The 26543-nt window shown below is 37.0% G+C and overlaps 1 protein-coding gene across 1 annotated transcript; it reads right to left on the bottom strand.

Annotated features, from left to right (window-relative positions):
• Positions 1-23117: 23117 nt before the first annotated feature.
• CGGBP1 (CGG triplet repeat binding protein 1) lies at positions 23118-26454 on the bottom strand. Its single transcript, XM_047794371.1, has 3 exons — positions 26329-26454; positions 25525-25729; positions 23118-23700 (listed from the first exon to the last, which is right to left on the bottom strand). The coding sequence occupies exon 3, from the start codon at positions 23681-23683 to the stop codon at positions 23180-23182; it is 504 nt and encodes a 167-aa protein (XP_047650327.1). The 5' UTR covers positions 23684-23700; positions 25525-25729; positions 26329-26454; the 3' UTR covers positions 23118-23179.
• Between the last annotated feature and the right edge of the window lie 89 nt (positions 26455-26543).

Genomic DNA, 26543 nt, shown 5'->3' with positions numbered 1-26543 from the left:
GATCCTGCATTGCTGTGGCTTTGGTGTGGGGTGGCAGCTGCAGCTCTGATTCAAGACCCCCTAGCCTGGGAACTTCCATATGCCACAGGTGTGGTCCTAAAAAGCAATAGATATGTGGTGTGTGTTTGTGTGTGTGTGTGTGTGTGTGTGTGTGTGAATTTTACTTCACACTTTGTATGTATATATTGCTACCAACCTCACAACAAAGAAGGAATTATTATCCTCATTTTATTTTTTTAAAGCAAATGTGATACTTAAGAGTGTTTGAGTGATTTGCCTGAGGTGAACAGGGTTAGTATAAGTAGTAAAAATTATCTTTCAGAAGTCTTGGCTCTTCTATATAAATTCAGTCAATAGAAAATAAATATGGTAATAGAAATAGGGAATTTCTCCCAATATTCTCGTCACCCATGGAAGTCAGGAATATTGGTAGTGGTGGTGGGTATTGCCAGTTTAGAATGAGGTCGTTGAGAGTTCTCATCGTGGCTCAGTGGTTAATGAACCCAACTAGTATCCATGAGGACGCAGGTTCAATCCCTGGCTTTGGTCAGTGGGTTAAGGATCCGGCATTGCTGTGAACTGTGGTGTAGGTCAAAGATGTGGCTTGTATCCTGCATTGCTGTGGCTGTGGTGTAGGCCGGCAGCTACAGCTCCAATTCAGCCCCTAGCCTGGGAACCTCCATATGCCACTGGTGTGGCCCTAAAAAGACAAAGACAAAAAAAAGAAAAAGAAAAAGAAAGAAAGAATAAGAGGTTATGGATCTTACCTAATGGAGCGTGGATTTCCACTCAAGACATAAAGAAATTCTGATCCTCTAATTGGCAGCGATCCACCCAAGAGTGTAAAGGAGAAAGAGCAAAAAGATGTGTAGAAGTGATGCCATTTTCTGTCTAGAGGTAAAACTCAACAAGACATCTAAAAGATCCAAGATTAGAAGATCTGATTCATAAACTGTCTCCCCAGTGTACCACATACCAAATAAAATCCCAAGGGAAAAAAGACTGACTTCTTTTTTTATCGTATTGTTTCAGTTACCTATTGCTGCATAACTTACCCCAAGATTCAGGAGTGTCAAACAGCAGTTTTGCTGTATCTCACGATTTTGTGAGTAAAGAGGTTGAGCAGGTTTTAGCTGAGAGACACTTCTCTTCCATGTAGGATTGATTGGGATCATCAAGTTATTTAAACTGATAAATGGAATGGTCTGGAGGGTCCTATAAGACCTTTCACTCACATGATTGTTACCATGGTAAGAAATTCTAGATGGCTGAGTTCAGCTGGAGCTACTGACCAGAGCACCAACATGTGATCGTTGTAGCATGAGAAAGTTACAAGGCAGTTGAATTTCTTACATAACAAGCCAGGGCTTGCAGAAAGAGTTTTTCAAGAAACAGGAAGTAGAAGCTGCCAGTTTCTTACGGTCTGGTCCTGGAAAATGACATAGTGCTCTTTCTGCCATAATCTAATTGTCAGAGTGGGTCTAGAGCCCACAGTGATTTAAAGTGTAGGTACAGTACATAGATCCTCATTTCTGGATAGGAGAAATGTCAAAGAATTTGGGCTCATTTTTAATTGACCAAACAGCCAAATTAACATTCAGAATTCTTGCTTATAAATGATATCCTTCAATGTATTTTTTCAGTACCCCAAAGAAAGGAACTTTTTTGTTCTTCTCTGTTCTCAGATTACTATTGCTGTAGCTGTATCCCATTGTGCTTTATATTATGGCTACTGTCTAGATTTTAATCAGCACTTCTAAAGTCTACACGAAGATATTTTTACATTTATTCCCAAGTTGTTTACGTACCAATATGAATGAAAAGTTAAGGCAGAAATTTTAGAATGCTTATTGTTGTCCCCATTCTTTCCTTCTTGGCCTCCAAATGTTTAAATGCTTCCAGACTCTTTGCTCTTCTAAAGCAGATTGAATATGCCATCCCAGCATGCACAGAATTTTTCTCATTGTCATTGAATGATAGAATGTAAACCCAATAAGTATTTTGGGAACCACATAAACCAGACTTGGCATTTCACAGAAGTGAAATCTAAGGCTCAAAGAAGTTTGTATGAACTTATCCAAATCATGCAAATAATTTATAGGCCTACCAGAACTCACATTGAGGGCTCATTGGTCCTCTTCAGTTATACAAATGGCATATGTATTTTGTGTTCATATTTTTTTTTCAAATGGTATTTTATTAGAAAACTAAAAATGAAAAACTGTTTTTAAATTACAAATTTACCAAGTCCAGAATACCAAACCATAGAAATGATTGAATTTCCTCTGGTTTCCCAGTTGGATCCTTCCTGGTCTTCCCAAGATAGTTCTGGTCACTTGAGCCTGATGGGACCACTGACTCTTAATTGTTCACAAGATAATTTCTTATAGAAAATAAATGCATTCCCCCTCCATAGGAATGCATTAACATGCTAGTCCCTATCTCAGACACCCAGCAGAAAACTTAAGCTCTTTTAAACTCTAAAAGGCAAAATCAACTTTATACTCCCATCTTAACTTATAGGCCAACATAGTTTCCCTAAACTTCCTCAGACTGCTTACTTGATGTTGAGGATATAGTTAATAAATAGCACTTAAGTAGATAAGATTGTAACCCCCTGGTTTGTAATTAATGCATTTGTTCATTTAATTGATTTTACAAATAAGAGAAATTCAGTCATAAGAAAACTCATTTTAAGGAAATGATAAATCTCATTCAGTCAAGGTAGCAAGCAACTCTTTCAAACCACAGAGAGAGAGAGTTTTTTCAGTACTTTTACTGAAGTCTAGTCTCATCACTAAAGAGAGAACACCTACTTTATGTGATCAAAGTCAGTAAGCTCTAGCACTGAAAGTAGGACAAAATTCTTAAATAAATCAATAAACACACTATTCCACTTGGCTAATTCTATGAAATACCACACACATGCTAGTGTGTCACAGCAGTAGCTGGGGAAAGAGCGAGGATAAAAAAATGTTATATGATTCCTGCATTTTCAGAGTATCAAGCATACAGTGAAACAATGAACACCTTCTATACAGATCCTCAAAATTTTAATTCCAAATTAATATGACCACCATACCTTGGCCATTTCTCACACTCGTAAAAGCAGCACATATAAAACAGAATCTCGTAGAGTTCCTGTCATGGCTCAGCGGTTAATGAACCCAACTAGCATCCATGACGACATGGGTTTGATCTTTGACTTTGCTTAGTGGGTTAAGGATCCGGCATTGCCATGAGCTGCGGTGTAGGTTATAGACACAGCTCGTATCCCTCATTGCTGTGGCTGTGGTATAGACCAGCAGCTACAGCTCTGATTCGACCCCTAGCCTGGGGAACCTCCATATGCCATGGGTATGGCCCTAAAAGCACAGAAATAAAAGACAAAAAAAAAAAACAAAAACAAAAACAGAATCTCTTCATAATGGATGTGATAGGCTTCCATTTCCCAGTGGTCAATTGTTTACCCGAAAGGACATTTCCAGGTTAGAAAATATAAATATGCATATACCAAAAAATAAAAATCCCTGAGACTCTATTACCCAGAGATAGTGGAAACACTTAAGGATGGATTTATTTGTAATTCATTTTTTCATTTAATATAAAAATATAATGTGAACTTTTTTATGTCTAAATCCTCTTCTACAGCATCTTTTTCTAAAAGCTGTATAGTATTCTACCCTCTGGCTGGTTTATAAAAATGTACTAGTTATTGGTCATTTAAACTAATTATAACTTTTTACTAATTATAACAATACCGTATGAATATCCTAGAATTATATTTGTTGCATACATTCATGACTATGCAAAATGACAGAATCAAAGTGGAATCTCTGGGCCAAAAGGTTTGCACATTTTAAGGTTTTTACTGCATATTCACAAATTGTATCCAGAATCTACCAATTTTTATTCTCTAAGCATTATATAAGCTATCTATTTTCCCATACACTGACTAACATTAAAAAATGATAGTCATTTTTATTAGCCAAAAATAACTTATCTCACTAATATTTCAATTTTCATTTATTTGACTAGAGTTAACTTACTGTACTATACTGGGATTTTTTTTTTCTTTTTCCATTTTGTCCCCCACTTAGAACTTCTTGAGACTAGGAGCCTAGTCTTGTGTCCCTCAGGTCTAGAGCAAAGAGTGTCTCTTCCAACACTTGATCAGTTTTTACCTAATAATGTTTGTTGAATAAATGAAAATAACACCAGAATAAGTTAGTCCAGAAACTTAATAGTGAGTATGGATCAGCCATGATTATGAATTTGTTAGACACACTTACACACAAATATGCAAAAGAGCAATTCACACATGCATAAATGTTATTAAGAATGAAATTCATTGTCTCATGAGTATCATACAGGAAACTTATTTAGTGGTAACTGGAAAAGGACCGGTCCAAAGTAGTGAAAATCTTTAATCTTGGAACTTTTTTATTGTGGTTTTACTAATTTATGACCAAACCTTCAAAACTTGAAGTAGGAGCCTCCAAAATCCTTTCTAAGCCTACTTGTGGGCTTGCTGCAATAAACAGAGGCGATGCATAAATAATTAGGGCTTTCCCTTACCTATATTAAATTCATAGTTTAAACCTCAAAAAAAGTCTATTCTCTTAAGTAATATGATGAATTCTGTTGATTATTCAAATGCTGACAAAAGACAAAACCTAGTTATCAAATAGAACATAATAAAAAGGGATATAGTTCAAATCAGTAGACTACTAGACACAAGTGTGTGGAGTGAGCGGCTGTGTTTCTGTGTGTGTGTCTTTCCATCATGCTACCAGTGAATGAAAGAAGTTCACTGCCCTGAAGACTTTCTAGAAGGAAATCTTCCTGGATGTCAAGGCAATATGCATCAATATTTGCTATTACCTCCTTGGGGACACAATTCCCCTCCTGAGCTTCTTTTGTTTTATCATTCTCATTTTCACTAGAGCCTGGGGTTCAGTAAACAAAGGAGGAAGATAATAGATGATTCATTGCATGATAGAGATTAAAGTTTAAATTCCACTCATATTCCTTGGCCAGGATTCTATCACCTGGGAAAGGAGGCTGGAAAAGGTAATCTCACTATCTGCAGGTGTAGTAAGCCGCTAGCCATTCCATGCCACATCAACTTTTGTTTTTTGTCATATTTGTGTAGCATCACGTGGTGCCTTTGAGTATTTTGCTCTACCCAAGTCTTATAAGCGCTATAATTTCCTTGGTGTGTTTTACATTCACTTGCTTTACATATTTCAAAAGATTTATTTAAAAAGAAAACTATCAAAACTATAATTGGAAAGCCTAATTGAAATATCCATGAATAGAATTGAGCTATAAAAATAAATGTACTAAAAACAAAAAGTTATAAATACTAAGGTGTTTACAGTGCTTTCAGAAGCCTCTAAGCTGAGGCTGGCACTTTCTTTGTTGAGAGGGGGCTTATAAAATGATAGAAAGAGGCACAGTGTATATTTGACCAGTATCAAAAAATATTCTTTTTCATTTTACAATTGTGAATTTCATTTGTTCTTGATTATAATATTGACAAAGTTATTCTTGTTTTCTGAACATTTGATTAATATAAAATTTTCAAAGTTTCAGCACAATTTTGTTGTAAGTACAGTTTTTCAATCATAGTTTTTTTAAAAATCTAACCATTCTTTTAAAAAATGTGTTATACTTGATTTACAATGTTCTGTCAAATTCTGTTGTATAGCAAAGTGACCCAGTCATACATACATATACATTCTTTTTCTCACACTGTCTTCCATCATGTTACATCACAAGTGACTATATATAGTTTCCTGTGCTGTGTGGCAGGACTTCATTGCTTATCCATTCTGAATGCAATAGTTTGCATCTACTAATCCCAAACTCCCAGTCCCTCCCACTCCCTCTCACTCCCTCTTGGGAACCACAAGTCTGCTCTCCATGTGTATTGAGTCTGTACCTGTTCTGTAGATAGGCTCATCTGTGCCATATTTTATATTCTATATATAAGTGATACATATGACATTTGTCTTTCTCTTTTTGACATACTTAGTATGAGAATCTCTAGTTCCATCCATTTTGCTCCAAATGGCATTACTTTGTTTTTTTTTTTATGGCTGACTAGTATTCCATTGTATATATGCATCACATAGTCTTCGTTTGGTTTGGTTTGGTTTTTAGGGCCACACTTGCGGCATATGGAGGTTCCCAGGCTAGGGGTCATTTCAGAGCTGTAGCTGCTGGCCTATGCCACAGCCACAGTAATGTCAGATCCAAGCCGCATCTGTGACATACACCACACAGCTCACTGCAATGCCAAATCCTTAACCCACTGAGCGAGGCCAGGGATAGAACCTTCGTCCCCATGGATACTAATCAGATTTGTTTCTACTGAGCCACAACAAGAACTTTATACCACATCTTCTTAATCCACTCATCTGTCAGTGGACACTTAGGTATTTCCATGTCTTGACTATTGAGAATAGTGCTGCAGTGAACATAGGGGTGCATGTATCTTTTTGAATGAAAGTTTTATCCTGATATATGCCCAGGAATGGGACTCCTGGGTCATATGGTGGTTCTATATTTAGTTTTCTGAGATACCTCCATACTGTTTTCCATAGTGGTTGTATCAATTTGTATTCCCATCAACAGTGAAGGAGGGTTCCCATTTCTGTACACTCTCTCCAGTATTTGTTATTGTAGACTTAACAGTGATGGCCATTCTGACCAGTGTGAAGTGGTGCCCTATTGTAGTTTTGATTTGCATTTCTCTAATAATTAATGATATTGAATATTTTTTCATGTTCCTATTGGCCAGCTGTATGTCTTCTTTGAGAAATATCTATTTAGGTCTTCTGCACATTTTTCATTTGGGTTGTTTGTTTTTTTGCTGTTGAGTTGTATTATATATTTTGGAGATTAAGCCCTTGGTAAAATACAGTCCCTTCAGCAAGTGGTGCTAGAAAAACTGGATAGCTGCACGTAAATCAATGCAACTAGAATGCACTCTCACACCATACACAAAAATAAAGTGGCTTAAAGACTTAAACATAAGACAAGACACCACAAAGCTCCTAGAAGACAATATAGGCAAAACATTCTCTAATATCAACTGTACAAATGTTTTCTTATATCAGTCTCCCAATACAATAGAAATAAAAATAAAAATAAACAAGTGGGACCAGATCAAACTGACAAGACAAGCTTTTGCACAACAAAGGAAACCATTAAAAAAATGAAAAGACAATCTACAGAATGGGAGAAAATAGTTGCAAATGATACAACCAACAGAGGCTTAATTATTCTTTTAATAGAAGACATTTATATGTTATAAGATATATTTGAACTTACTTCTGCCATCTCATATTTTGTCTTTGGCACTGCTTTTTTTGTTGTTCTTTTTTTTTTGGATTTGATGTGCAATGGCTTGATGTGGGATCTCAGTTCCTAGACAGTAGTGAAAGCACCAAGTCCTAACCACTAGGTACCAGGGAACTCCCTTTTTGTTTCTTTCTTGATGTTTGATTGATTGAATTCTTTTTCTAGACTTCTTTTACGTTAATGGGATTGTGCATTTTTTCCCTCAGATGTGGGACACTACACCAATGAAAGGTCCTTCGTAGTACTGAGGAACAAAAAGCCACTGAAACTATAAAACCTGACTCTTGATCAGCCATGCTTTCAGAGTAGGATCTTGATCAAAAGGGGAAAAACTAAAAAATTAATGAGCAGGAGTTCTTTTGTGGATCCAGGTTAAGAATCTGGCTTTGTCACTGCAGTGGCTTGGGTCGGTGCCGTGGCACGGATTTGATCCCTGGACTGGGAGCTTCCACATGCCATGGGCACAGCCAAAAAAAAAAAAAAATTAATGAACAAAAACCTCCATTAAATCGCATATTCTGTGACAATAGCAGAGACCAACAGGGGGAAGAAAGAATCTTCTTTCCTGGCAAGGGCTCTTTGTTTACTGTAGCTGTTACAACTTCCTTTAGCCCTCTATAAAGGTGTTCTCCTTACTTTGCACTATGGGGACTTGTATGTGGCTTTCCTTGGTTGAAGACCCCAAATTACAATTCTCTGCTGATCCTGAATAAACTCTTTCCTGGAGAAATATCTGGCAGTCTGTTTGATTTAGGTCAATACCTCCTTATCTGCCCAAAGAAAGAAAGCTTTACTTGGATGACATATTAGAATTCTCCAGAGACACAGAAGTGGTAAGACAGGTAGACAGATTGAGATATCTATATACCTTACTGGTACATATTATATGGATATGTATATATATATGAAGAGATTTATTATAGGGATTTTTTTTTGGGGGGGGGGTATAGGTAGGGCCTATGGAATTTCCCAGGCAAGGGGTCAAATTAGAGCCACAGCTGCTGGCCCACACCACAGGCAAGGCAGCGCCAAATCTGAGCTGAATCTGTGTCCTACACTGTATCTTGGGACAATGCTGGATCTTTAACCCACCGAGCAGGCCCAGGGATTAATCCTGCCTCTTCATGGATACTAGTTGGGTTCATTTCTTCTGAGCCACAATGGGAAATCCTGTTATAAGGTGCTTATGCCATTATGGGAGGCTGACAAATCCCAAGAACGGCAGTCAACAAGCTAGGGACTTAACAAGAAAGCCAATGTTGTAATTCCAGACTAAATATTCATAAGCTTGAGGCCCAAGAAAACCCATGTCCCAGCTCAAGATAGTCAAGCAAGAGGAAATTCTTTCTTAGTCAAAGGAGTATTAGCCTTTTGTTCTATTCAGGCCTTCAACTAATTCGATGAAAGGATAATATTTTTTACTCATTCTACTCATTCAAATGTTAATCTCCTCCAAAACACTCTCACAGACAAATCCAGGATAATTTTTAACTGGGTATCTGTGTACCCCATGGCTTAGTCAACGTGACACATAAAATTGATCATCACAAGTCCACCTTTTGTCAATTTGGCACCAATATCCATCTCATGAAACCATGCTTAATCTTCAAATAAAAACAATAATAAAGTTATAATTCCACCTAACATGATACAACTATCTTGAGTACAACCAAAAACATACTAACCTCTTCCCTAGATATCTTGTAATTTAAATACTATGATGTAAAACTAACAATACTTAAATACTGCAATATAAAGTCAATATACTTGTGTTACATCATAGGGGAATTAAGAAAGAAGACAAAAGTATATAGATATATAGATATACACACAGATGTATTCATAGCAAAATAAGGAGGAAATTCTCAATGACAATTATGGTCCTTAATTCCATCATTGGTCGTGTGGTTGTTGTTCATATTTATAATTGCCTTCTTTTATTACCCACTCTATATCCCCTTGCCTTTAGCAAGCACCTCGACTGGTCATGTTTTTTTTTACCTGATGGGGTGATCCAAACCTTCATTTCTCAAAGGGTTCAAGCCATTGGTAGTCCTTCCAGGATTGAGTTGTTGTAGTCCTTTATTGGTTTTAATCACAAGGCAAGGTAGTTCTAAGAGATATTTGTATTTCACACATACTCTTCGATACCTCCATTGTGAGCAACAGTCCAGTTTCCCCTTGGTAGTCAGGATCTGATAGCCAGCACTGTTAACTCCCATCTTGGCCTATTGATTTAGAGGCATGAGGAATCCAAAGCAGCAGAGTGGCAGCCTTAATTGCTAGTTCAATAGAAAATCATGGTTGTGTCTCATAAGTGAAGCATTCCTCCCTTTGGAACAAAGACCCCTAGGCCAGCAGAAAATAGTTGTAAGAACAGAAAGCTAGAGAAATTTTGCTTGTGGTCAGTAGGGGTAATAATGAGTGGTGCCCATGATTATGGCACTACCTATATGAGAAACTGCCCCACATATTGGATGTTGATTCAGACTATATGCAGCCTTCTAGAGAAGCTTGCCCCAACCCTGTGAGCTATTGCCACCTAGCTGGCCTTATTAGCCATTTACCCTGACGATTACTCAGAGGCAGTATCTCCTACTATTCATGATCATTTTTGAGCTTGCTGTTTTTCTGGATCTGCTCTGAATTCAGCAGTGGTTTTCTTCAGGATGTGGGTTTCTTCAAAACATTTGAGCTTTGGTGTTTCTCACTCTGCTACTTCTCAATCTAATACAAACTGCAGTTGTTACTTGAACAATGGAGGAGTTAGGGGCATAGATCCTGCCTCCCCCACTGCTACACAGTTGAAAATCTGGGTATAAGTTATGGTTACCTCTCATATCTGAGTTTCTACATTCTTGGATTCATCCAACCAAGGATCAGATTGTGTAGTGCTGTAGAATGTATTTAGTGAAAAAAAAAAAATTCCATGTATAAGTGAACCTGCACAGTTTAAACCTGTGTTGATCAGTTTAAACCTGTGTTGTTTAAGGGTAAATTTTTTTCCATCATCTATAAAATTTATTGTTCCATACAATAAATTTTTCCACCATCCAAAAATTCCTTAAGTCTTATCTATTCATGGAACACTTTCTCATTTTATAATGCTACTGTGAATTTCTTCTCAGATTTTAAGGATTTGGGGACATAAAGTGAAGGAAGTACATGTGTTTAATCTCTTATAGATACCACATTCTGGTTTTTATGTTCAAATGTTACATACTGAGATCAGAACCAAATGACCTCTGGTTTAAAACAGTGAATTTGCATGTATTTAACTCCTATACCTCAAAAAACTTCACCAAGATAAAGATACATGAATTTTAAATATATATATGTGTGTGTGTATTTAAAATGCAAGGACAAATGAAATGAAAAGGACACATAATGTATGAGAAATTTCCTCAACTTTCAAAACATAAAGTGTAGTTGGATAGGTAATAAGTGACTGAATGGAGGGAGTACACAGAGCCAGTCAGATCACCCTACAGAACCCCTCAGAGGTTCAGCATTCGCAGGCTGCAAGGAACCTCTTGGCGTGCTCCAGGCCCACTTCCCTGGACTTCACCAGTAGGCGGCTTTTTCTCTACTCACGTCCACACCCCTCACCAAGCAAGGGACAAGAATGTTATTCTCTGAATAATTTGAACCAGAGAAGCTCCAGATTCAGGAAAGCCAGTTGAATAGGGGATTGTGATAGGCAAAAGACTAACAACATGAGATTAAAAGAATTATTACATATTGAACCATAAACTCCTATACTGGTTTCTTTGCACTGCTGTAACAAAGTACCAGAAACCACAAAAAATTTGCTGGCTTAAACAACATAAATGTATTGTCTCACAGTTCTGCAGGGTAAAAGGCTGAGATCAAGGTATAGGCAGGATTGGTTCCTCCTGAGGCTGTGAGGAAAGATCTGTTCTGAATCTCTCTCCTAGCTTCTTGTGTTTTGCTGGCAGTCTCTGATGGTCCTTGACTTCTGCCACATCACCTTGAGCTCTACCTTTATCTTAAGATAGCATTATCTGTGTGTGTGTGTGTGTGTGTGTGTGTGTGTGTGTGTGTGTGTGTGTCCAAAAGATCCTCTTCTCACAAGCACTAGTCATATCAGATTAAGGGCCCATCCTATTCCAGTATAACCTTATCATGACTAAGTACATTTGCAATGACCCTTTTTCTTTATAAGTTTATATTCTGAGGTATTGGGCAGGTTAAGGCTTCAAGATAAAAATTCGGTGAGGAGGAAACAATTCAACCCATAATAGCTCTCTTACTGATCCAGTTCTCAGAATTCCAGTAAGTGGGCATATTACACATTCTTGTGTTAACAGACTATCAGATATTTCTCCACCAAAGCTGGGTTTATTCAGGATCAGGAGAGAATTGCAACTTGGGGCCTGCAACCATGGTGAGCCATGTGCAGGCGAGCCTGGGGCAAGTCCCCACGTGTCAAGAAAGGAGAACGCTTTTATAAAGGGGGAAAGGAAGCTTGAGAGAGCTAGAGTAAATGGAGTCTGTGGCTTTTCATTGGCTGAGTCCTTTCCAGGAAAGAATAGGAGACTTTCTTCTTCCTGTTGAGTTTTGCTCTCATCACAGGGCATGAGAGGCACGAGGGGCATCCCCCTTTTGGTCTCCAGACTCTATTTAATTGAAGTTTCTGTTTGTTATTTTTTTACATTTGTCACCCCTCCCCCTGTGACTTTGAGGAAACTGAAAGCACTTAAAAGATTTTCAATAACTAACTTACTTTTGGAGTTCTTAAAAAATTATGTGTTGTTTCTTATTACTCTACCTGTTTCCAGGTCCCATTCATGTGTGTACAGATTACAAATCATTATTTAGTTCTTAAATATGGATGAGCATCTATGAATCAGTAAATACTTAGATAATGTTTCTAAGAAGGAAGGGAAAGATTAAAATTAAACACTCTGAAATAGAGGAACCTGGAGAAAATAGAGACCATGCAGGAGTAGAAGAAAGCTTTTCAAAAATTACAGTTGTCTCAGAGATAAAAGAAAACACTGCACTTGTAAACCTAAAATGGGATTCTATGAAAAGGAAATGTTCGGAAAACAAGAAATTTTGGAATTCTTGGAAATCAAATTGGAAATTTTGGATTCTTGGAAATTGAAAGCAATAAGGAATTATAATTCCTCCCATTATTAAAGGATGGAATAAGTGAAGGAGAGTAGATTATTAAAGAAATAATATAAATATATATTCAATTTATTTCCCTAGAGACTTTCTTTCTCAGCCCTCTTTCATCTTGCCTCAATGTGAACCTGTTTTTCAATACAGTGGTTTGCCTAAAAGTTTGGATTAATGACTACATGGATTCTAGACATGAATTTGCTACTTCAACTCTTGTGATCTCACAGGCAGATTTTTTAAAGTCTTTTCTACCATTTTGATTTCAGAGAAAACAAGTATAAATTCCATTACTTTATAAATTTGTGTCAGCCAAAGGTATAACATTAAGAATATGAAAGGAGAGGAGTTTCTGCTATTGCACAATGGATTAAGAATCTAATTCAGATCTGGTAAAAGTGGACAGGATTAAGATGGTGGAATAGAAGGACTGGAGCTCAACTTCTCTCCTAAAAACAACAAAATTCGCAACTAAAGACTGAGCACTCTTCACCCAAATGGACTGGAAACCTTAAAAAAGATATCCTACTCCAGAAGAAAAAGAGGAGGACACATCAAGAGGCATACATACAAATTGAAAGTGAGAGGATGGAAGAAAACATTTCATGCAAACAGGGATCAAAAGAAAGCTGGAGTAGCAATACTCATATCACCCAAAATAGACTTTAAAATGAAGAATATTTTAAGAGACAAGGAAGGACATTACATAATGACCAAAGGAACAATCCAAGAAGAAGATATAACAATTTTAAATATCTATGCACCCAACATAGGTTGACCACAATATATAAGGCAACTGCTAACGACCTTAAAAGGACAAATCGACAATAACACAATCATAGTGGGGGACTTTAACACCCCACTTATAGCAACGGACAGATCATCCAGATAGAAAATCAATAAGGAAACACAGGCCCTAAATGATGTATTAAACCAGATGGACTCAATGGATATTTATAGGACATTTCATGCAAAAGCAACAAAACACACATTCTTTTCAATTGCACATGGAACATTCTCTAAGACTGATCATATCCTGGGCTACAAATCCAACCTCGGTAACTTTAAGAAAATTGAAATCTTATCAAGCATCTTTTCCCACCACAACACTATATGACTGGAAATCAACAACAAGAAAAAAATCTGCAAAAAACACAAACACGTGGAGACTAAACAACATGCTACTAAACAACCAATGGATCACTGAAGAAATCAAAGAGGAAATTAAAAAATACCTAGCAGCAAATGACAATGAAGATACGTCACTCCAAAACCTATGGGATGTGGCAAAAGCTGTCCTAAGAGGAAAGTTTATAGCAATACAAGCCCACCTCAGGAAACAAGAAAAAGCTCAAATAAACAAGCTAACTTTACATCTAAAGCAGCAGGAGAGATAAGAACAGACAAGACCTAAAGTTAATAGAAGGAAAGAAATCATAAAGATCAGAGCAGAAATCAATGAAATAGAAACAAAGAAAACCATAGAAAAGATCAATGAAACGAAAAGCTGGTTCTTTGAAAAGACCAACAAAATTGATAAACCCCTAGCCAGACTTATCAAGCAAAAAAGAGAGAATAAAATCAATAAAATTAGAAATGAAAAAGAAGTAACAACAGACATTACAGAAATACAAAGGATCATGAGACTACTATATGCAACTATATGCCAATAAAATGGAAAACCTAGAAGAAATGGACAAATTCTTAGAAAATTGCAATCTTCCAAGACTAAACCAAGATGAAATATAAAAGATGAATGGACCAATCACGAGAACTGAAATTGAAACTGTGATTAAAAAACTTTCAACAAACAGGAGTTCCAGTCGTGGTGCAGTGGTTAACGAATCCAACTGGGAACCATGAGGTTGCGGGTTCGGTCCCTGCCCTTGCTCAGTGGGTTAACAATCCGGCATTGCCATGAGCTGTGGTGTAGGTTGCAGACGCGGCTCAGATCCCGCGTTGCTGTGGCTCTGGCATAGGCCGGTGGCCACAGCTCCGATTCAACCCCTAGCCTGGGAACCTCCATATGCTGCGGGAGCAGCCCAAGAAATAGCAACAACAACAACAATAACAACAACAACAAAAGACAAAAAAAAACAACAAAACTTTCAACAAACAGAAGTCCAGGACCAGATGGCTTCACAGGCAAATTCTATCAAACATTCAGAGAAGAGCTAACACCAATCCTTCTGAAACTATTTCAAAAAATTGCAGAGAAAAGGATACTCCCAAACTCATTCTATGAGGCCACCATCACCCTGATACCAAAACCAGACAAAGATACCACAAAAAAAGAAAACTACAGGCCTGTTTCACTGATAAACATTGATGCAAAAATCCTCAACAAAATACTAGCAAACAGCATCCAACAACACATTAAAAGGATTGTAAATCATGATCAAGTGGTATTTATCCCAGGGATGCAAGGATTCTTCAATATCCTCAAATCCATCAGTGTGATACACAACATTAACAAACTGAAGAATAAAAACCATATGATCCTCTCAATAGATGCAGAAAAAGCCTTTGACAAAATCCAACACGCATTTCTGATAAAAACCCTTCAGAAAGTGGGCATAACGGGAACCTACCTCAAGATGATAAAAGCCACATACGACAAACCCACAGTGAACATCATTCTCAATGGTGAAAAGCTGAAAGAATTCCTGCTGAGATCAGGAACAAGACAAGGATGTCCGCTCTCACCACTACTCTTCAACATAGTTCTGGAAGTCCTAGCCACAGCAATCAGAGAATTAAAAGAACTGAAAGCAATCCAAATTGGAAAGGAAGAAGTAAAACTATCACTATTTGCAGATGACATGATACTATACCTAGAGAATCCTAAAGACTCTACCAGAAAGCTGTTAGAGCTCATCCACGAATTTGGCAAAGTCGCAGGATACAAAATTAATACACAGAAATCGACGGCATTTCTATACACTAACAATGAAAGAGCAGAAAAACAAATTAGGGAAGCAATCCCACTTACCATCGCATTCAAAAGAATAAAATACATAGGAGTAAACCTACCTAAAGAGACAAAAGACCTGTACTCTGAAAACTATAAGCCACTGATGAAAGAAATCAAAGATGACACAAATAGATGGGAAGATATACCATGCTTGTGGATTGGAAGAGTTAATGTTATCAAAATGACTATACTATCTAAGGCAATATACAGATTCAATGCAATCCCTATCAAATTACCAATGACATTTTCCACAGAACTCGAACAAAATATTTTAAAGTTTGTTTGGAAGCACAAAAGACCCAGAATAGCCAGACACCCTGAAAAAGAAAAATGGAGCTGGAGGAATCAGGCTCCCTGACTTCAGACTACACTACAAAGCAGCAATCATCAAAATCATATGATACTGGCACAAAGACAGAAATATAGATCAGTGGAACAGGAGAGAAAGCCCAGAATTAAACCCATGCACCTACAACCAACTAATCTATGACAAAGGAGGCAAGGATATACAATGGAGAAAGGACAGCTTGTTCAATAAGTGGTGCTGGGAAAACTGGACAGCCACATGGAAAAGAATGAAATTAGAACACTCCCTAACAGCATACACAAAAATAAACTCCAGGAGTTCCCGTCGTGGCGCAGTGGTTAATGAATCCAACTAGGAACCATGAGGTTGTGGGTTCGGTCCCTGCCCTTGCTCAGTGGGTTAAGGATCCGGCGTTGCCATGAGCTGTGGTGTAGTTTGCAGATGCAGCTCAGATCCCATGTTGCTGTAGCTCTGGCATAGGCCAGAGGCTACAGCTCCGATCTGACCCGTAGCCTGGGAATCACCATATGCCGCGGGAGTGGCCGGAGAAATAGCAAAAAGACAAAACAAAACAAAACAAAACAAAACAAAAACTCCAAATGGATTAAAGACCTAGATATAAGACAAGACACTGTAAAACTCTTAGAGGAAAACTTAGGCAAACACTCTCTGACAGAAACGACAGCAACATCTTCTCAGATCCACTTCTTAGAGTATTGACAATAAAAACAAAAATGAACAAATGGGACCTAAGCAAACTTAAAAGTTTCTGCACAGCAAAGGAAACTCTAAACAAAACGAAAAGACAACCCACTGAATGGGAGAAAATCTTTGCAAGTGAATCAACTGACAAGGGATTGATCTCCAAAATTTACAAACAACTTCTGCAGCTCCATACCAAATAAACAAACAACCCCATCAAAAAATGGGCAGATCTAAACAGACAGTTCTCCAAAGAAGACATACAGATGGCCAAGAAATACATGAAAAGATGTTCAACATCACTCATTATTAGAGAAATGCAAATCAAAACCACTATGAAGTACCACCTTATACCAGCCAGAATGGCCATCTTTACAATGTCTACAAACAGTAAGTATTGGAGAGGGTGTGGAGAAAAAGGAACCCTAGTACACTGTTGGTGCGATTGTAAATTGGTGCAACCACTGCGGAAAATAGTATGGAGATTCCTCAGAAAACTAAACATAGAACTACCATTTGATCCAGCAATCCCACTCCTGAGCATCTATCCAGAGAAAACCACGACTTGCAAAGACACATGTAATCCAATATTCATCGCAGCACTATTTACAATAGCCAAGACATGGAAACAACCTAAATGTCCCTCGACAGAGGAGTGGATCAAGAAGTGGTACATATACACAATGGAATATTACTCAGCCATTAAAAAGAACGAAACACCGGCATTCTTAGCAACATGGATGGACCTAGAAACTATCATGCTATGTGAAGTCAGCCATACAGTGAGACACCAACATCAAATGCTTTCATTTGGTGGAACATGTGGAATCTGAAAAAAGGACAGACGGAACTGCTTTTCAGAACAGATGCTGACTCACAGACATTAAAAAACTTATGGTGTCCAAAGGAGACAGTGTGGGGGGTGGGATGTGCTTGGGCTGTGGGATGGAAATCCTGTTAAATCAGATTGTTATGATCATTATACAACTACAGATGTGATAAATTCATTTGAGTAAAAAAAAAAGAAAAGAATCTAATTCAGTGGCTCAGGTCACTGCGGTAGTGAGGGTTTGATTCCTGGCCCGGGATGGAGCTGGTGTAGTTCACAGCTATGGCTCAGATTCAATCCCTGGCCCAGGAACTTCCATACATGTTCCAAACATACTGCACTTTGTATAGCATTGTGTTTTTCTTCAAAAGTGAGAAAATTCACTGGATATATGTTTTTAATTTAGCAATGTTGTAGGTGTCTCTTTTGATCCATGCTTTTAGATCACTTGAATAGCTCCATAATATGGCTGTGTCATAATTTTTAGACCATCCACTATTGCTGGATATTCATAATATTTGCGATTTTTTATCACTATAATATTAAAATGAACTTTCTTCTACATATATCTTTATATATTGGCTATTTTGCTTCTGATATATTCATAAAAAAGGAATTTGTTAGATTAAAAGGAATACATAAAATTATTATTACTATGGAATAGATACTACATGAACATGGTAAGAAAAAAATCAAAGAGAAGGCATATAAAAACAACATGCTTCATTACGTATTGATTCTTTTTATGATTAAACAGAAAATGTTGTAGAGTCTGTCATCTAAAATATATACCAGCTCAGGGGGTTGGCTTATAATCATTAGGTAATATGTAATGGTTTAGGTACACCAGTGACTATCTTAATATCCAGTATTCAATGAAGCTCTTGATTTATCATAGGCATTGAACTAAAATGTGTGGCAGGTTATTTTACAGGCATTTAAATTGGTCAGACCCATTGTTTAATAATTTTAATCTAGAAATCGATATTTTATGGATAACATATACTACCAGATTTTCAAAGGATATGCAGACCATTCAGTTTGGAAATTTTCAATTTTTATTGCTCTTCTTATACAAAATAGGATTTGGAGAATCAAGATGAAACCAGTGATAACTATTTTGTTGGTAATTTACTTGTCTTATGAGGAATGCTTAAAGAAGTTGGCTGGAAAAAACAATATGTGCCTTCCCCTGCTCTTGCTCCATCATTGTATTATGACAATGAATAATTTTTATTTTCTCTGATGTATCCCCGGTGGCTAAACATCAGACACATGGTAAGAACTCAATCAATACTAGTTGACTGCATATTATTCAAATTTAACCAAGAACTTGAAGCCATGGGCTTTTATATTATCTGGTTCCAACATTTAAACAAGAGAGAGCTAAGCATTCATTCTTAAATTGTATGCATATAAAACAAGGGAAATCAAGTAACATATTAGAGGAGCAATCCAATGGAAATAATGCCATAAGTATCAAATTTATTACATCACAAGTTCTAGTCTACTTCCTGTTGTTGTCTTCACAGGGCTAGGTTAGCTAGTCTGATCCCAGGAGCATCCATGCATCATGAGATACCATATTACAGGTATATAATACAACTCAATTTACACACAGGAAAAAAAAAAAAAAGGAACAATTAGGACCCAGAGGCACAAACATTCAATTAATTAACATTTAATTAAGGTTATGAGGAGATACTTCTGGAAAAATCAAGACAAGCCTCTGATAGTTTGGAAACAGAAATGTTGACTAATTTCTTAAAGTCCTTTCTACCATTTTATTTCAGAAAAAAAACAAGTCAATTACTTTATAAATTCATGGTTTTCTTCCAAATGGAAGTGAGTAGCAGGAGAAATATTTGCCTTCAAACTGTGTAAAACTAATAAAGGCAAAAGAATTTTCCACTTCTATGCACCCCACCCCCACTGTTGAATAAGAATATAGCAAATCTTTCAAAATCCCAATAAAAATCATGAGATACAAATTAGACCCTTGTCTTTTATAATTAGTCTAAAAGTAGAAAACTAGAGTCTGTTTCCAATTCAAAGTACTGATTATGCTTATTTAAATATTACCTATATAATTCTAGGGAAGGTGCTGTCTGTAGCTATGATGTGAATCTGATTTGACAGTATACTTTTACATTGGGCACAAGGACTAATAAATCTTATGAGATATACTAGTAGAAAAATATATCTGAATTAGTAAAATTTTATTAATCTTTTGGAATTATGAAATATATGCTATTGACTCACAAAACAACATGCTTTCAAAAACTTCTGAAGCAAATTCTTTTTGAAATTTATTTCTAAAAGTCACAGAGACAAAACTTTAAAAGCGACACATTTATACTAAGGATACATGCATGAGCAAAAAAAAAAAAGGGAATACAAAAATGAACATAGTAAAATTTTAATGAATACAGTATTCCAGATACAAGTAGAATACCACTAGATAAGAACTGTATTTACCTCAAAAGTCTATGATAGTATGGATTGAGATAAACCAGGTTTAGGATAGTCAACTTCATTATTCACATTTTAATCAGTGCTGACGAGAAGCCAAAGCAACTTATTTCAGGCTAAGGTTTTCAATGAAGTTATAGGATGAACCTTCTATTTAATAAGCATGTTTTAAGGTGACCTGTACTCATTTAAAGGTGGCTGGGGCAAGTCAAACCATGGAGAGCCCTTACAAAGACTAAGCACCAAATAATAAATTGTCTGTGGCTTTCATTTTGGGCCACCTTAAAGTTTATTTTGTTTAAATGTGTTTTCCATTAACATTTACATACAAATTCTTTTGGGCAAAAGATTTTAATATGGAAATGTCTGCTTGGAGATCTTGCCAAACTGTTACTTACAATAGTTTTTAAGCAATGACTACTTCAGAATAATCCCAAGCTGATGCTTACTTGGTGACAAGTTTAAGATGCAGAACTTTCTTAGTATTCTGGTCCCTGAAATTCAGTAGGGCCAAATGCATTAACTGGAAGTAGCATTTGTTTGTTTTTTAAAATATTACTCAAAGATGATAATGAATAAAGTAAGTATTTAGGCTCCAATACACAATCTTCCTAAATTTTCACCCTGTAAGAAATGATTATAATGCCTTTCAGGCTTGTTATCAACAAGAATCAAAAGAACCAACAAGAAATTTAACATTTCAACAAGCTAGGAACTACTTACTGTAAGCATATAGTGAAATTTTGGAAGACATACTACCATACTTTGAGAAAACACTATTAACAGGTAAGCATGTGTTGAAGGCAGTTTATAAATGAAACATTACAAATCTTATGTTTATGCATACAACTTATAAAATAGAAAAAAAAATGTGCTATTTTTCCAATAGTATAGAATCATACTAACACTATATAGTTAAGATTGAAAGCTTCTGTACACATGTCCACTACACCTCCACAGCAGCACATGCCTCTTAGACATTCTCCATTTGTTATCCAACATATGCCAACCACGGCTTCATGGATTTCTATCAGTTTGAGCAGGCTAAAATGATCACTCTGCCTTATCTATTTAACTATGAAGTAAAGTTATCCAGTTTCAGGGAATAAAGTTTCATATCAGTAAAGAAACATATTAACCCTCCCCAACAGGATGGAAAACTCTAAGGTCATGATATAATCCTAACAGGAAGATATATTATGCCCTTAGATACAGTGTATGTGGGAAAAGTTAGAAGCCTGGATAAATATATTAAGATATATGGGACCTAAATGATCATCACATCAGTAATTACTACTAGAAACTCAAATGTAAATTATTGGTGTTTTTCTAGTGCAACGTCATCCAGTTCACCACTTAGGACTACTCACTCAAAGTTGTCCTGCCACTATGTGTTTGCTGTTAGTGCAAATATCCAATAGGGAGCAGTCTAAATCATATGAAATTCTTGAAAAAAATTAGAATGATTGTATATCTAACCTTATCTTTGTATTCTGAAAATAGTGCTATAAATCTCAATTATTTTCATAGCTTCTTAGATCTTCTACCACCTTAGATTCAAATTAAACATGGTTGCCTGTAAGGAAGTAAAAGCAAAGTACATTTTGGTTATGTTTTGCTGCTGGTCTCCTCTAGCATGTGCTTTATCAATGACAGCACTACTCTAGGCATTTATTGTGCTACTTTAGCATAACAGGAGATAAGAAAAACTGGTAGCTGGAATTTTGACAAGTGATTTTTTTTTGCGGGGGGCCTTATTTAAAAATGAAAGCCAAATAAAAAAAACCCCACTTAAGATCTAAAATCAGAAGGGCTCTTTGACAACCCAAACTCAGAACTTAAGTCTGTTAAAAAACTTAAGACATGGAAAGCTGTTTCTGAAAAATATATAATCTAACCTTTTTCTTATTCACTTTGGCTTTTTTTTTTTTTTTCCTTAAATGAAGATTGGTGGTAAAATGACCTCAAAAGATAACTCCAAGTCACATAGGGCATCATTTGTCAGTGCTTTGTAATAGAAATATATTTTATAAATATTAACTTGAATGTTTTCAAAGAATTTTAAGATTTTTTTAAAGCTCTAGTCCAAGTTTTTAGCTGTTTAATTTTTTAAAAAATATAATTTGGGTATCCAACAGAAAGAACATAACTGGGCTAATCTACTTTGATAACCTTACAGGACAGTGAGGTTCAGATAGAGATCATTTCCTGAACATGGTTGACCTTTAACAGAACTGATTATTTCCTCACCCAAACAGTTATGCAGGATACTGCCAGATCTCCACTACAAAAATCTTGCCAGTATTTCTAGACAATTACCACCCATGTTTAAAAAAACCTTGTATCACCAGAGGCAAAGCATATAAAAGTGAAAGTAAGTAAACTTGTTCCTAGTCTATCTAAACTCTTATAAAATCATATGGAAAAATTAATGCATAGAAAGTAATTTCCTTAACTCTCAGCCAAAAAGTAGTTACTTGTTCTCTGTAAAAACAGGAAACTCAATCATAAAATACCTACTTGTTTAAACTAAATGCCAATCTTGAAGTCTTTTGACACCATGACATAAAAAAAAAAGTATGCAAATTCAAGATGATACTTGAAATGAAAGCTATGGTTCAAAATTCTGTGTTTATAGTAAGAGACTAAAATCATGTCACTGCAAAATTCCCCATGACTTTTGGCACTGACATTAGGAAAGATTTTAGTCTTTTGGTCACTTGAAGCTGCTACTAAATACAACAACAGGCCTTTAAAAAAAGGGAAAAGATAGTGAGGAACTGAAGGATAGTTAGGTAACTACATCATATACAAGCAAAGCATAGTCTGAAACAGTCATTTTCTGCTAGGAATCTGAAGACAGAAGAACAGTTTCCCACCATCCCTTCCTTTTTGAGGATCCTCTAATCAGAAATAATTCCTTTAAGTTACTGTGAGTGGTATTGCCTGGCAGCAGCTTCAATTTCCTAGGCTAGTCTTCAATCCAAGTAATTAAGTAATGTCACAAGGAATAATCATACATGGCAACAGGGTAAAAAAGCAGGGCAGTTCTTCCATGCACAAACATTTCAGGAGAAAAACCATCAATTTTAAAGATAACCATCAGGTTTCAGGTATCCTAGCACACTCTAAACCCTAAGTTTTGCTTTACACCATTGGTGACTAAAATTAACAATACGTTTTGAAGTGAGCTTTTTTTTTTTTGTTTGTGGTTTTTTTTTTTTTTTTTTTGCCTGCAACTATATATATACATTGCAAAACTATTCTGCATCACATGATTTAAAATGAAATAAATATAAAAATGAACCACACAATCAACACATAACTTTAATACTCCACATTATTTATCTTGATCACAATGGTGGTAACCTCCTTGTCAACAATCTTGTGAGTTAAGGAGTTGATTCTCATTCTCGTATCCATCAGGCAGATATGCTCTCCTCAGCTGGTCTGACTTGGGTATGGAGCCTCCATTCTTCACATGGCGAGACAGGAAAGCACGGACTGCTGGGTGATCAGCCTTCTCAAGTGGGATGTTAGCTTCCAGGCACATTTTCACAAAGTCCTGGATAACACTGACTTTCTCTGTTTGCGCAGTACTGTTGCACTGAAGGGATGCAGTTAGAGGCCTCTGCTTCTTTCTCACATTCTGCTCTTCAAATTCTGCCTTTCTCTTTGTGTGAGTCTTTGACTTGAGGTGGTCACTAATGGCAGACTTGCGAACATGATTCAGAACCACATTGCAAGAAGTGCAGAAGAGTTTTCCTCCATCTTCATGCAGCTCACCTCCAAACTCAGTGACTCGATCCAGGGGAGTCACATACAAAGCAGTCTTAGACCGGTTTCTAGCAGGTGGTGCTGTCACTACAAATCTTTCCATTCTGACTGAATTAGGTTCTTTCAAGACAAAAGATACAAAGATAAGCTTTATAACAACACTTCATTTGGCAACTAATTAACAATAAAGGGTAGGTATAAATATTTAAAGATTAAAGGTTTCAGAAAACTTAAATTAATAGACTGTGTGTCTATTAGGTCTTAACTTACCTGAAATGTGTAAGAGAAGGCAAAACCAGAGCAAGTTACTAGTAAAAACTAGGTCCACTCCTTGATTTTGATGAAATACAAATAAATTATAACTGTGAAAAAAGAACTCCAACTACCCCAGATATCACTATCCTTTAGAAAAACCTAATTACTAGTCAACATTTATGGTATTAATTGTATTACTCTCATCCAATTTATATTGTGTTCAAGTTTAAATTGTTTTAAGAAAATAAGTAAAAACTAAGAAAGAACACAGACCAAAAGCAACTAAAAACAGAAACAATGACATTAAATTTTAAAGTCAAAAATATAAAATATAGAGCTCCAAGTAATTTTTAATATATATATATGTATATATATATATAGCTCTGAGAGCTTTCCAAAAGGCGATAGTCAAGATATGCAAATGCCTGTCCTAACACTTTTCTTTTTTCTATTAGAGACTAATATTTACATTTGTTAATATTTATTTCACTTATTAACTATTAAGTTAGACCAAAATTAAGAACTTAGCACAGTATCTTATATCTGATAGGTGCTCAGTCACGATTTGTTGATGTGGATTAAGTAGACGATTATCTTTACTATTTTTCCAAATATTTAACTCAGAAGCAGCTTAATAATTTCTCAGTTTATCCCAACAACATTTTTTTTGTGATCACTGTCAAAATCATAAAGTTATGGGCACTGAACATTTGAGATCATGAACAAAGACTGTCAGTGATAATTATTTGTTCCCTGGGGCAATTGGAAATTGAGCTCTTATTACATTAACCTAGATACAAGAAATTGACATGAACTTGATAGAATTCAAGATGGAATTCTGTCCTGATAAAAATATATTAGAGAAAGATTTCCAAGTGTGGTCAAGAAACTATGCTTTATAAGTGTAATCAGAAACAATGGAGTATTCCATTAATCTGTGCTAGAAAATTCATAACTGGGCAGCATAAAATCTTTCCATAAGAATTTGTGTTAGACACCTGTGGACATAACCTGAGAGAATAACTCAACATTTCACAGAAATTGTGGAAAGTATGATCAGTTTAGGTTTTAATATATTTAATTTTTTTTCCATTAAAAGTCTGTTTAATGCAAGGCTCTTAGGTATCAAATATCATTTAGGCTATAGATTTTCAATGGCAGCTAAGACAATTCCCACTTACTAAATAGCGAATTACCATTACATATTTGTGCTTTAAGTTACTGTTATGTGCTTTATAATCATATAGCAAACCAGTGCCAACTATAATTAATGGTTCTAAGCTAGTTATGAAAAAATTACATATTTCTCCCCATTAATGCCTAAATCTTTCTAGCTGAAAAGTCTTCTGTTTTTGGATTTCAAACTCTAAAACATGTTCGTTATTCTTTGAACCACAGAGCTCTTAATCACTTGTGCTAATGTGAAAGGCCTATACGTTCCAAAATCTTGTATATTTTAAAGTATATTTGTGTTACTTAGGAGTCAAACATCCACCCAGTAGAAGATGCTCGAGTTTACAGAACCAAAGAACAAAACTTCTGTGTTTTCTACAGAAGATATTTTAAACAAGGAAGTTAAGAAGTTAAGCGCAGGGATTGGCCAAGAACAACAACAAAGAGAGAGAAGCAACAAATCATTTACTAGATAAAAACAAAACTCATCGTAAGTTTTCAAGTTTAAATGTTTACCGGATTAGTTTCCAGTTTTTTCCGTCTTGATGCCTAGTAGTGATGGGTCTTTAGCGCAAAACCAAAGACGCATAAAATCCTGGCACTTTCCGTTTGTTCAAATCCAGAGATGCCTTCAAATCAGTTTTTCAACAAGTGGTGGTGAGGAAATAGTTTCTGGGCTTGCACCCTATCTTCCCTGAGGTGCCGTGAAGTCATGCCTTTACTGTAAAACACGAAAAGCAAATGGAAAGAAAAAATGGGGGAGGGGATAAAAAAGAAAGGTGGATGAAAAAACGAACAAGTACTTCCACAACAGCCACCACCCAGGTGTGTTTAAAATTGTTCTAGTTAGTCCACACCACAAATCTGGATCCCGACGTTCACTCCAACATTCCTCATCCCGGTCCCTTCTCAGTCGTCCGCCCGGCTCAGCACCTCCTCGCGCGCCCCAGGCCCCAGGGTTCGCGAGGAGGGAAAGGCGGGGCTCGGGACGCTCCCGGCGTCTAGACTCCCTCCTCCCGCGCGAAGCACAGCACGTCGGCGCCCCACAGCCTCTGTCCCGCTAGCTCGGCAGGGCTGAGTCCCAGCTGCCGGTTGTGGGCCCAGGCACTCGACAGCCGAGTTGGCGGCAGTCTCAAGGGAGGACGCTGCAGGCGCCTGGCGGAGGCGGCTGCTGTCAGGCTTCCCGTCTCCTCCCTCTTCCTCCCGCGGACAACGGCGCCCCGGCCCCGCCCCCGGCTCCAGCTTCGGGACTGAAGGCCCCGGGCCCAAAGCCCGCACCAAAGGCCGGGCCCACCCTCGGCCTCCCTAGCTCCTCGGTACCGTAGGATCAGGGCGGCCGCTAGGGGAAGTGGACGATACTCGGCCGGAAAGGAAAGGAGGAGGAAAAAAAGGAGGAGCAATTGGGTGAGGGAGGAAGAGGACCAGTCGTCGCCGCCGCCGTCGCCGCCGCCGTCGCCGCCGCCGTTGCCCGACCGAGCCCCGCGGTGGCCGCCGTGTCCCCCACCGCGCCCCGTCCTCCTGCGCCGCCAATGGCT

The sequence above is a fragment of the Phacochoerus africanus genome, chromosome 1, assembly GCF_016906955.1.
Source record: "Phacochoerus africanus isolate WHEZ1 chromosome 1, ROS_Pafr_v1, whole genome shotgun sequence".
Taxonomy (NCBI): domain Eukaryota; kingdom Metazoa; phylum Chordata; class Mammalia; order Artiodactyla; family Suidae; genus Phacochoerus; species Phacochoerus africanus.
Note: the sequence above shows the minus strand (reverse complement) of the source record. Positions and strands in the feature narration are given on the sequence as shown.

What these genes read in the sequence shown, in the direction of transcription:
- CGGBP1 (XM_047794371.1), bottom strand. Translation starts at nt 23,683, where the DNA reads ATGGAAAGATTTGTAGTGACAGCACCACCTGCTAGAAACCGGTCTAAG.